The sequence below is a fragment of the Panthera onca genome, chromosome D2 (assembly GCF_046562875.1).
Source record: "Panthera onca isolate mPanOnc1 chromosome D2, mPanOnc1 haplotype 2, whole genome shotgun sequence".
NCBI classification, from domain to species: domain Eukaryota; kingdom Metazoa; phylum Chordata; class Mammalia; order Carnivora; family Felidae; genus Panthera; species Panthera onca.
This window is the reverse complement of record NC_138349.1, coordinates 50380254-50392990: the sequence shown is the minus strand read 5'-3', so window position 1 is coordinate 50392990 and position 12737 is coordinate 50380254. Positions and strand designations below refer to the sequence as shown.

General features: G+C 44.9%; 1 protein-coding gene across 17 annotated transcripts in view; it reads right to left on the bottom strand.

Annotated features, from left to right (window-relative positions):
• Positions 1–12737, bottom strand: part of KCNMA1 (potassium calcium-activated channel subfamily M alpha 1) — a 727105-nt gene that overhangs the window by 348349 nt on the left and 366019 nt on the right. For all 17 annotated transcript variants that reach the window (XM_078434448.2, XM_081790521.1, XM_078434449.2 and 14 more), the window contains one exon: positions 11561–11622. In XM_078434448.2, coding sequence (XP_078290574.1) covers positions 11561–11622 — 62 coding nt within the window. The remainder of the gene's footprint in view (positions 1–11560; positions 11623–12737) is intronic.

Below are 12737 nucleotides of genomic sequence, written 5' to 3'. Positions count from 1 at the left end.
CTCACTAAGTACTTGATAACAGATTGTGCTCCAAGGCACTGACAGACTGCATGGCTGCCTGGAGCACATCTCAATTATTACTGCTGCTCTTTATAGACCTTGTCTTATCATTCCTGTTCATGTCATTATGAAGAGGGAAAAATCCTTCATGCACTCCCCACCCTTCTTCCTGATGCTAGAGGAAAAGCATATGCCAGGCAGAGTCATCCAATGGCACCCTTGTCCTTCATCTTTCTCTACATACAGTCCCTGCAGTTCCCTCTAAGACATCAAGATCAATTGTATCTCAAACTGGGCCATAGGTTCATTTCCAGGTGGGAGGTAGGGGGAGGTAGAGAGAAAAAGGTGAAAATACCAGTTCTCAAAAGAAGAGACGGGGGCTCTCTGCCTGGGCATAAATAGGACCATGGATCGAATATCTTTAAGAAGGACAAGTGCCTTATACTAGATTCCAACATCTAACTGGTAGGCCCTACAGTCCTACCTCCATTTTCTTCCTGAGAGTATCATGATAAGTGAAAGGTGGTATGAGTATTTTCCATTTGGAAACCAGACTGATGAAGCAGCTCTACTGGAATCAGGGTTATCATAATAGAACGGCCATCTTTTTCATAGCTCTGAAAATATTTGAGCCCTCTATATTCAAGGACAGCCTCATAGCACTACCTTAACATTAACTGCCAAGTTTCCATGTAAAAAGTGAAAGATGAGGGGATGAAGATACAGCTGAGACTTGGGACCATATCTAGGAAGAAAGGTCCAGAGATGCTTCGGATTTTGTTTTTAAAGGGGCCATCGCATAAGAATTTCATCACTAAGTGTTGAACTGAATGCTCAGCAAATTGCAACCTTTAAAGTTGATAAAAAATACAGCCAAGATTTATCTATGTTACCCCATGCTTTTATACCCACATATGCTAGAAATTAAACCAAGTTTCATGTAATGTGTCCATTTAGACAAGTCAGAGGATAGATCCCAACAATGATCAACACACATGCTCAGTATAATCAACTCGGTTTTGGTCAAGTTAATACACCAGCAGAACAGACAGACTTGGGCCTCTTTTCTTATAAAGAATCTGACAATTTAAGGGGGTTGTGTTCACTTCCATTTATGTCCTGGAAAATACACTCTTGTGACTTAGCAACCATGTTTAAAAAGCCCTAGCAGTTCTTAAACAAACAGAGCGTATGTTTATGAGGTCCTAACGACGTTATTTTCAGGGATGACGTAGAGTTTTTGATATGTAGCTTTAGGGATTTACAGTAAGTTACGGGTAATTTATTACTGTGACATACAGTATATGCCTAGAGAAAAGTGGAAACTTACCTAAGCAGCATTTGCAAGTGTGTCAGATGGGAAACAAAACAGAGAACCTGAAGACCAGGGTCTTGTCACTTTGGAGAGTGAAGGGGCCCTTTCTGGGAGACGGAAAATCAAGAGTTAAGAAGATTTTTCTGGCACTCAGAGAGCAGAGCTAATTCAAGACCAGAAAGAGAGACGGTTTAGAATAAAGACTGAAAACGGGAGGCCCAAATCTGGCCTGCAGAAGTGTTTTGTTTGGCCTGCAGACTGCTTTAAAAGATCTGGAGCCGTGGGCAGTATTTTAAACCTGGAGATTCAACATCAAGCCTGGTTTGCCTCTCCTCTCTCTGAAACACAGGAAGATCTGGCCACATGCGCCTGCACTCTGCCTGGGGATGAGCAGCTGGAGCTGGGAAGTCACTTCAGGAGGGCTTGAGCTCTCAGCTCAGCTCAGTCTTCACCAGACCTCCAGCCCTCCTTCCTAACATCTGGCCGACTGCCCCCGTCTACTAGAGCCTTGTACCCCGTCTACTGCAGACCTTGCTGTAGGGAATGTTATCTTTCACATGGTGCTCCTAGTGAGCAGATCTCCTAAACTGGCAAGGCTTCTTTTCAGATATAAGGACAGACAAAGCACACGTTTCTCTCTAAAACTCATCAGAAGATTATTAGGTTTTCTCACAAAATTGGACTTATCTACAGGTGCCACTCTTTTTAAGGCTGGGCTGCTGAAGTTCTCATTTCCCAAAGCCAAGTCAAAACACATGGTTTGAAATGGAATGTGTTTTTTTTTTTTGTTTTGGTTTTTTTGTTTTGTTTTGTTTTTTAAATATCCTCATCAGAAACAATTAGATGATGCTGGGAGGAATGGGATATTAGGCTTCTGTCTCTGGGCATGTTTTCTTATCTGTGAAAATTTCCAGATGGATGGGGCTGACAGGAAGGGAGGAAACAGAGCCAGTTTTCCATCAGGCACAGCAAACACTGTGTCTATGGCCCACCAGACTTCTAGCGACCTGCAAAAATGTCTTACTTTTCATTTCTTTAAAATCAGAAGAAAAAATGTAAATATAATAATAACGAACATGTAAAAATGAATCCAGCCTGGATTATATTTATCTTTATATGAATGTAGTCGCAAAATGTGACTTTTAATATTCTGCACAGAGAAAGGGACCCAAGAAGGCATAAGGACCTACACCCACAAAAATCATCGTTGTGTCCCTACAGGCAAACCATGGTCTCCAGACAAACATCCTGGAACGTGTGGGGACCGCTTTGTCAGTATAGCACTGCCTCCCTTAGCCATAGCTTTCCTCCCCACCACATCGCGGGACGTTCCGCATGTGGCAAGTTCATAAACTAGGCCTCTGAAAGGCACGTTACACCCTGACTTTGGCCTCAGAAAGATGCAGTGGATGCCTTTCGGTCAGCCACTTCTGGAATTTTCCAAAGAGAAGTCTCCAAAGATTTTTGTCGTGTGCAAGTGGAGAACAGGCATTACCGCCAACAGGGAGAGTTTGCTTTTCTGGTTCTGTTAGGCCACCTCTGGAGCAATCTCAGTCCTTTATCTCGGCGGCTCATTTCAAGGTGGGGCTTTGCTGGACTCAGCACGTACTGAAAATAAAAGCCAGAGGACACAGCACAGGCCAGAATGGGAGTCCCCTCTTGTGGGAGACTGAGTTTTCTCTCTCCTCAACTCAAAACCTCCCCAGCCTGCCAACACTCCCAAGATCCAGCTGTCTGCTTGGCTTTTCTAACTTCAGCCCTTATCCTGAGCAATGCTTATATTAGAGACTGAAATATGCTAATACAGTATATGCTATACTGAAATCTTCCTTGGTACCTTGTTTTGTTGCCTCCATTTTCCTGTATCTTTTTTCTTTTTCCTTTGTTTATGTTCATTTTCCCTCTATTTCCCATATGATGGCTAGACTTCCTGACCCTTGTAAAAATATCTATAACTTTAAAGTCTTAATGAAAAAGATTGAGTCTTACACATAGTATTGTAAACCTTCCATACCTCGCAAATGTCTTACACGCAGTCAGTATTTAACAGGGATCTCTTACCTGACTGATACCTTTAAGGTCATGGGTGCATGGCTCTCAGCTTATCTCTGTTGTTATGGTAAGATTGGTGGCCAGTCCTCCCATGCTATACTTTCCCATCAGTCTAGAGGTGGGACAGGGATTGTCCCCTACACACACACACACACACTCCCTTCTCCCAAATTCTATGAGTAGTCACAAGTGCATTAAAAAGTCCCAAGGGCATCTTTGCTGTAAGAAGTTCTATTTTTAAAACACAAATGACTCATCACTGACCAGGGTCTCCCCAAAGCTACAATTTGTCAGGCTGTCAGGAAGAAGGACAGGGGGGACAAAAAGCAAAGACAGAGGTCACATCTCCATCCTCATCTGAAGCCCATAAAACCCATCATAAAGCTGTAACCATCTCCACCAAGCTCAGCACAATCCGGGGTTGTGTTAAGCACGAGCCCTGCCCTTATGTTTGGATTACACCGCCCTGAGTGCTAACCTTCTCTCCAGCTGGCTCCTACCCCAATCCCTTGAGAGTTTTGCATGCATGTCTGCCTGGGACATCAGGTAGAAGACCATTGCTGTGCAAGGGAGAAGATCCGGCCCTCGTGCAACATAAACACACGCTAATTGCAGAAGACATACACACTAACTGAACCTCCACGGGAATGCATTTTCTTTATTTTCCCTGAAATAAGCATTCTTTTCAAAGCGTCAGAGAATCTAAAGTTTTCTTTTGAAATTCTGGAGAGTGGTGAGGAAAGAAGAAATAATTCATTATAATTTTTGGAGAGGAAAGTAAATGTGGATTTATAGACATAGTTGTCGGATAGGGTTTTCACAGGGAAACAAATGAGCCATTGGGCAACGTGTCCTCAAAGGTCATGCATAACAAATTCCAAACAGGCCAAACCAAAGCATTCAGCCTTGTTCACCTTCCACAACACAGTTGAACTCTTACTCCCCTTCTGAAATAGTACAGAAAAAAAAAGGAAAAGAAAAAAAAAAGGATCATAAAATCAAGGAATTCAGGGCCTCCCTGCCAAGGGGGATGAAATAAAGGAATCCCAAGCATCTATCTGGCATTATCTTTGTTCTTATCCATGACCCTAAAGTTGCCCCCATGATGATAGACTAAAACTCCAAAATGAACATAAAAACCACTATTTGCTTTGCTCTTCAATGAATATTTGCCATCACATCTTTGTTGATTTTGTATGTGGTAGAAAGAACCCAAGAGATCAAGGAGAAAGGGCCCTGGACTGGGGAGCATTGATTGCTCTGTCTTCAATTCAGCCCCTGGCAAGTTGGGTGTTCTTGAGAAGGTCACTTAACCCTCATCAGGCAGGGGAGAATGCTGAGGCACAGGGAACAGTGGCACCAAGTGGACTCTGAAATCTCTCCAAGTTCTAACATTTTATTCTCTCCAGTTGTCCCTTGCTGCAAACCCGGAAGTAGGTCTAGCTGTGTCTTCCCTCCCACTCCTAACACAGTCCCTGATTTTTCCCAAGGAAATGCCAAAGATGAGCAGCTCATCCTGATGCTTCCAGCTGCTGTCACGTGTGGTACCTAGGCATCACCTGCACAATGAGAAATAAGTGAGGAAGCCAAGACCGCCTCACCCAGATGGAAGGGGGAAGGTTACCCTGTGGGCACCTCCTCCACCTGTCTTCTCTGCCAGGTTTATGCACCACCTGATGAAAAAAATGGCATTTCAGAAAGCTAGACCAAGTGGCACAGTTGAGTTAGGGTTGTTCCCACATAGGAGAATTGAGTGTTGCCATTAAAGGTTAAATCCTGAAAGGGGACAAGGACTTCTCATTGGGAGTTATTTACAGACTCTTTGCCCTGAAGGCACCCCCCTCCCCCATCCCCTCAGTGGGCCCAGCTCCTCCACCATCTGACATTCCATTCTTTCAACAGCTGCAGGCGCTCCTGTTGTGCTCCCCTTCACAGATGTGCAGTGCTGTTCTGAACATCCTGCCCTTGAACTTTCCCTACCCATAATTTTCCAGACCAAAGCCTGGCAATAAAAATGTCAGTGAGGGACAGAGAAAATTGGGGGGGGGGGGGGGGGGAGTATGTAAAAAGGAAAAAAAAAAGAATAGGAGGATGCTTTGCACAGACAGTGATTTGTGTTGACTTCTTCAACAAAGGCTAAATGCATACCGTGACTCCTCAAAAAGGGCATCAAGGCGGGGAATGGCAGTGAATTTCTCAGAACGCCAGCTAGAAAGGCCACGTTCCATAAAGGAGCTGAGCACAAGGGAAGGTGATGAGCTTCCTTCCCTATACCATGGGCCACCCAGCTCTTCTTGCTGTGAGGCAGGGGGCGCGTTCAGGTACTCCATAGTACTTCCTGGTACTTCACAGTCTACAATGAGCTTCCGTGGAGGTGGTGATGCTGTCTTCACAGCTCTGCCAGGCGCCTGCTACAAAGCTGCCACGTGTGAAGCACTGGGTCGACACCTGTGCTCATGGCCAGCAAGAACAAGACTGGAAGAGGCGATCAGGATATCTTACATTGTTACAAAGACCTCCACAGAAACCTCTTGTGGACCAAATTCTCCTAAAGTCCACTGGTAATCCTAACTTTCTAGGCACATCATGCAAAATTATAACAAATTAACTAAATTGTACAATTTTCTAAAGAGATAAGAGATAAAAGAATCTGTCTAATGGAGAAGCAGGGCTTCTCTCATTATCTACTCTAGTGTGCCAAATGATAGGCGCAGAGGGGGAGGTAAGCAAGGGGATGGGGGGGTGGGGTGGGGAAAGGGTCTTTCTACTGGGAATGAATCCCTTAACTGGGAGAAGCCATTGAAAAACAATCAACTTCCCTTGTTCTTTGCAAACATGACCCTCTTCCATCACCAAATACTGCCAGTCCATTGAGATAAAAGAGAAGGGAGTCTTATTAAGCTATAACATAGGAGAAAATGAATCAAGACATAACCAGACATCAAACAGCACATGTCCCACAGACATGTTCCATATCTCTCATGTCCTAGGAAGGAAGCTGTGATAGGGCCCCTGCTGACTTGAAGGCCTGGCCCCAAAGGTAGGAAATGGGAAGATGGAGAACAAAAGAGAAAACAGGACAGAGGAACTGGCTAAGGAGGCTAAGCCATATCTTGTTCTGGTGACATGTCACTTAACCCATTTGGTCACTTCTACAAGCTGGAATTTCACTTCTAGATACTTGGGAGAGAGATGCCTTTAGATAATGCTGGGTTCAAATCCTGGCTGACTCATGAGCAACGTGGTTTGGGACCAATGTTGCATCTTCAGCCTCCTCACCTGTACAGTGGGAAAGGTGATAAGACCACCCAATCAGGTTGTTGGGGGAATCTAGTGAGGTCCCATGTGGTGTGTATTGTAATGTGCTTGACACTATACCTCACACAAGTCTATGATCAGGGAATGTTAGTTCTCCTGACCACCTGCCTGTCTCTCCCTTGTTCAAGAGAACTTCTAGGCTGAGGGACGAGAGGTCTGGCTTATGTGAACACTCAGCAGGTAAAATAGCTGGTGATTGGCCAGTTCTGCGAAGGCTGTGGGTATCCCCATCATGTAAAGGGTACCAGTTTTATTTCCAGAAACTATGGAAACAGTCTGGTCAATTTCTACTGCAATCTTCAAGATAAACTTCCTGAACCATACCTAACCCTAAGCAATTTTACAGTGTAAAAAATCTTCCACGTTATCACACCGAAGAGGTCCCAGATGAGTGAATGAATACAAGATGAATGAATCCATGAATACAAACGTAAATTGTTAAATGAATGTTAAAGACCAGGGGAAGGCCATTTCCACATCATAATACCACCATTATCCTGGAATCCAGCCCTTGGATTAAATGCTCTCCAAATTTTGCACCACTCTTCCCTCCTCCTTGCTAATGTCCATATCCCCAAAGCTTCACTGCTGGTATGAGAAGCCAAGAGCAAAGGCTGGTGAAATCAGCGGGTGCCCCCACTGTGTGCCAGCAATTTTGGAGCAGATAAAGTCATTAAGGAAAATTTTAACAATGTATAACCTTTCAGCTTTACTCTGGTAACAGCAGGTAGCTCGCCTTGCAGAGACATGAGCCTGCACTGAAGTCACCAGTAAGCAGAACTTGACCTTCATTTTCAGTATACGCAGTATTAAATATTCATCACCCACAGAACTGTAGCATAAGAAGCAGCTGAGTTTAAACATGAATCAAAGGAATAAATATCTCCCCACAGGTGAGTCATCCTTTCCAAGAATGCCCCTGGAAAAAAAATGCAAATACCCAGGGCCTGGAGCCTCTGTCTCTTCCAACTTTCTCTTGAAATTCTAGAAGCAGCAGGAACTGCTGCATTATGCAATCCATGAATCCTGCCCTCACACTGACATCGGTGGGTCTTTTTTTTTTTTTCTTATCTGTTAGAGAAGAATTACTGTTCCTATGTCAAAGACAGAAAATAGACAGGGATGGAACCAGCAATGGTGACATTATCACCCACAGGGTGTCTGGGGCACTTTTGACTTGGTTGTACAATTTTTTAAAAATCTTTGCTTCACAGAGTATCAGAGTGTATGGGAGGAATGGGTTGGAATAGACATCAAGAGACATCAGAATTAGGAGCTGGAGTGGCAGATGCCTTAAATTGGGCAGAACATCTTTCAAAGGGATGAAAAAAAATGGAGTTCTTTTGGACAATGTCTGCCTCATGTGGCTAATTTAATATCTTTTGAGGGACGGGATGACTGTCTTTGGAGGACTTAGTGCTCCTCTGTGTCTGCAAGGAATCGGCACTTGTGCCTATCCAAAGACTTGGTAGAACAACTCCTTCTGCTTGGGTGTTTCTAGAGAGTCTACTGCTGGGATGATGAAGCATAATTTTAACACAGTTTAATGTCCCTCTTTGGCTTTCAACTCCAGGAGCTCTGAGCACAATCTGTCTTAGCTAGACAGCAATCACTTGAGGCTGCACGAGTGATTCTTCTGCGGCGATCACTCTAGGAAAACTAAGACCCAAAGAAGGGCTCCTCAAACCCTTGAATGAAAAAGAGCTGCTTAGGGACCGATCTTGGCCTAACAATGGGAAAGGAAAGATGCGTAGGAGAGGCTGTGTTTGGAAATGACTTACCCACTGCCTTGATACTAAACTCAGCTTTGAAAGGTTAAAAAGATCAGACAACCACCCTTCACGACATTTATCTGAACTGCCTTCCCCACCTGTTGCCCATTCGCACAGCCTGGACGGGACTGCCTGACACTGAGCCAGCAGGGCAGACCCCGGAACTTACCTCATATATTGATCTGCATTCCTCCCACTCTGCAAGGGGCTGGGTGCAGAGAGCCTCACATCTTGAGCTTGTGCTGCTGGAGTATCCCCCACCATTGTGAGGGAGGCCAGCTCTGATCAAAATTCACTGAGACAAGCCACTTCACGACAATGTCTGCCCAATTAGGCTCATGCAAGGGAAAGCCTACAGATTGATTTATTCAAAGGGCATAAATGTTAACTAAAATTCATTGGAAGAATACTAGGTGTTTTTTTTCCCAGTACTGGGTGATGATATAGTATAACTTCCAAGAGAAGTCTAAAGCTCTCATTCCAAGATGCCCAAATGGCCAGCCAAACCACCAGTCTGTACAATCGATGAGAATCTTGAATGAATAGATGGATTTGGGGAATTTACATCCTGCTTTCTTACACATTTTCCATTTGCATCTTATGTGTGGACAGAACTTCATTTTCTCTTGTTTACTGTGCTTGATTACAATGTCTAACAGGTTCTTTGTTTATTCCTGGGAATCTGTGGACTTGCCATAAAGGTTACTCTACAGACTCAACCTTACTTCTTCCCCTTGCTTGATATGCACATGCTCTGCTGGTCTTTCCCCAGGAAGATGGAAGCCTCCTTGGTATTGGCTGTGCCGATCAGGTCATCCACGGTACAGAACCTTGGGAGATGGCTTTAGAACCAAAGGTAGTAATGCAAATGAGAAATGGAAGGGCCTACATAAATAAACCAAGTCTCGCTTTGCCCAACCATGTGTGGGTTTGAGGGACAAAGAAGGACTGAGCTAGGACAGTCTCCAGGGAGAGTGGAGGCAAGCTTGGTTCCAAGATTTTTGGCATTTTTGCTGAAAAAAAGTGGAGAACAGGGTCGCCTGTCCATCTTTGGAATAGACTCTTTGCAAGTCCATAAAAGAAACCAGAACCAGAGAGGGCTCCCAACGCTCGATTTCCCAAGGCTTAGCAAAATCATAGCTGAATCTAGGGTGCTGAGATGGTGCAGGGTATCCAGGGAAGAGGCTCTTTTGTCTTAGAGAATTTCATTCCTCTCCATCCTCTCACATGGAGCCAAGAACACCAGGATGAAAGATTGCCTCTTAATAAACACTGTAAAAAAGGACACAATTCAAATCCATCTAACAAGAGTATTTTATTTCTGAGAAATACAGAGGAGCAGAAAGGGTGGGGAAGGGAAAGAAGGTGCCGAGGCATCTCTCCTAACTGATCACCACACTCACCTTCAGGTAAGGGTTTGCTCTGTCTGGGGCACACATATGCATGCCCAAACCCATTTCCTGAGCCCGCCATGGAAGCTGACAGGCTATGCATCCCCTGACATGTGAGAACACTCCTCACTCCTGAAAGGGAATGGAGAAATAAGACCAGGGCTTTAGGAGATCTTTGGTTCAATTCAAATATGGTCCAGAATTATGAAGAATAGATACTTAAAAGAGGCTTACCTTCAATGACATACCAGCTGGAATTTTCCAGACTTAAAAAGCTCTTCTCTTTCTTGGCCAGGAAGAGCTGATGGAGGGAGTGTGTGGAATCTTGTCTCCTGGAGGACTTTTAAAGGACCCTCCTCCACCTGAGACAGGTGAAGGCAGTCCAGCCTCATGTGTGGCAATGGGCAGAAGGACCTCTGATACTCTCAGACTTGGCTGACGCCCAGAGACAAGTGATTAAAGGGGACGTTTTCTTTATTTTCCCTGACATGGCATCTTGGCCTCAGTACCCAATTGCACATCAGCACCCAATTGCACAAAATCCTTTGGCTGGTGACCAGATGCCTCTGAGAAATTTAGAATTCAGGCGTGCATGACATTGCTACCATCCTGAGCCACAGGAAAAGGGCACTAGGCTCAGAATTCAGGCACCCCAGGGTCTGCTCCAACAAGGACACAAAGCAGGTTTCCTGGAATCAAACTCTAGCAGACGGCCATACCAGGGATGGAGTTCAAAGAGTTGAAAACACTCTCACAGTAGACTGTGTAGGAAAAGAGCTCAAGTCCACTGCCCAGTTTTCAAGTACATGTCGCCACAAAAAGGTGTGTCAGACCAGCTCAGCTCCAGTTTCCCAGATGCTGTCAGCCTCAAACTCGCAATAGAATCATTGGAATAAATGAGCCCCTTCCTCTCCCGCCCCCCCGCCAGGGTGACACCTGCAGGAACCAGAGCAGAGCTGGCCACCACCTAGCAGCTCTGCTCAGTGACCTCTCCTGCCTCCTATGAAGCCTTTACAACGTCACAACACCCCACCTCAGCGTCACCCTAGAGCACCAGTTCGCTCAACTGGCACTTTAGGGGTCTGCACAAATGTCCACTCTAGGAAATCCTAGATGGCCATGGGTCTCCACCTCTGGGAGTCATCACGAACTCCTCCATCCCATCTGTGACCTTCACAAGTGAAGAAGCACCAGCGAGCAATGCTTCTGCTGAATATTCTGCTTGGTAGCTGCAAAGGATAGAGCCGTGCTTCCTAATCTAACCTCCAATAAGGTTAAAGCATCAGAAACCCTAATGAGAAGAGGACCTTACCACCATGGCAAGAATAGTTCAGACCCTTACTGGCTGGATACCTGTAGCCCTCCCAGTGGTTGGACATTCACACCAAAGCCCTCTTAACCTCTTGACATCTTCAGTGCAAATACTTCGACGGGAAACAGCTATTTCAAAATAAATAATACCCAGCAAACAAAAATAACACCCTCACATACCTCTCCCCCCTCTCAGGCCAGCAGAATCAAAGTAACCTTCCTTGTGAGAACTTGTTTTCCCATTCAGAAAACCAGCACAGAGTAGCCCTGCCGTCCTCTGAAAGCCTTCCACACTCAAAAGGCTCTTGCAAATTTTGGTGTTAAAGTCAATAAACTGATCAATGTAGAGGCTCATGATTGTTTTTAGGAAAGAGGGCAAGACAATGTATTTGAATACTCACTTTGACGAATCTATGAAGTATATTACAAGTGCACCAATGCTGAGAGCAAAGACTAAGACAACCTGCAAAAGAAGAGGAAAATGCCATCACTTAAGAGCCGACACTGGGAAGCTTCGGGTTTTTTTTTGACACAGGTGCAGCAGCAGCTGGGAAGCAGGGTTCCAACTGCTTTCTGGGGCCCGCTTGGGAATCTCAGCCCCTCGAACTGCCGCCCACCACCCCCCCTCCCCAGGATACCCTGATGCTGACTCCGCACCTTGCAGCGGGCAGCAACCTCACTGCTGGCCAACAGGGGTCAGGGTAGACTCTTATATCTATGGCTTTGGGTCTCATCTAGCCCTATTAGCACAGGGTCCCGCTTCTCTGCAATGAAGTCAGCACACTCCAGTGGGAAGAGTGAATAAAAATTCTGGGTGATACAATTGGTCATCTTATGTGTAATCTGGGCCTGGAGGAACTCAGATATGGGAATATCCATTTTTCGCAGCTCTGCCAAGATATAACTTACATACCACAAAATTCGCCCATCGTAAGTGTACAATTCAATCAATGACTTCAAGTAAATTGACCAAGTGGTACAGCCATCACTATGATCTTCTAGTACCAGAACATTTTCATCATCCCAGTAAGAGCCCTCACGCCCATGAACAGTTAATCCCCGTTCCTACCCCCAGCCCTACACAACCCCTGATTTACTTCCTGTCCCCACACCAGAAACATCAATTTGAAAAACATAAATTTTCTGCTTGTACAAATGTGTGTATATACATTGGTGTGTGTGTGTATATGTATGCGTGTGTGTGTGTGTTTGTGTGTGGTTACAACACTTCTCAGTATTCTGGAAATAGTTCAAGTGCAGGAAGCCAAATTAGGTAATACGTTAGGCCAGCTACACAAGAATCCTTGTTCATCTTTACACTCTTCACTCAAAATTAATCACCACTGATTTGAAAGACAGTTTGGCATCTCCTTCAAAGGATACCTGTCACACTGAAGTCCATCCAATGCACATGTAGCAGCGGAAGCCGATACCAACACTTGTGTCCCCACTCCACATCCTATTTTATTTAGTCTTTGACAGAGGAGACCGGGAGGGCAACTTAATGGTCTCAAAAATAAAGACGTGGAGAGCCAATAATTAAGAATGAAAACAAAAGTAAACACCATGACCACACAC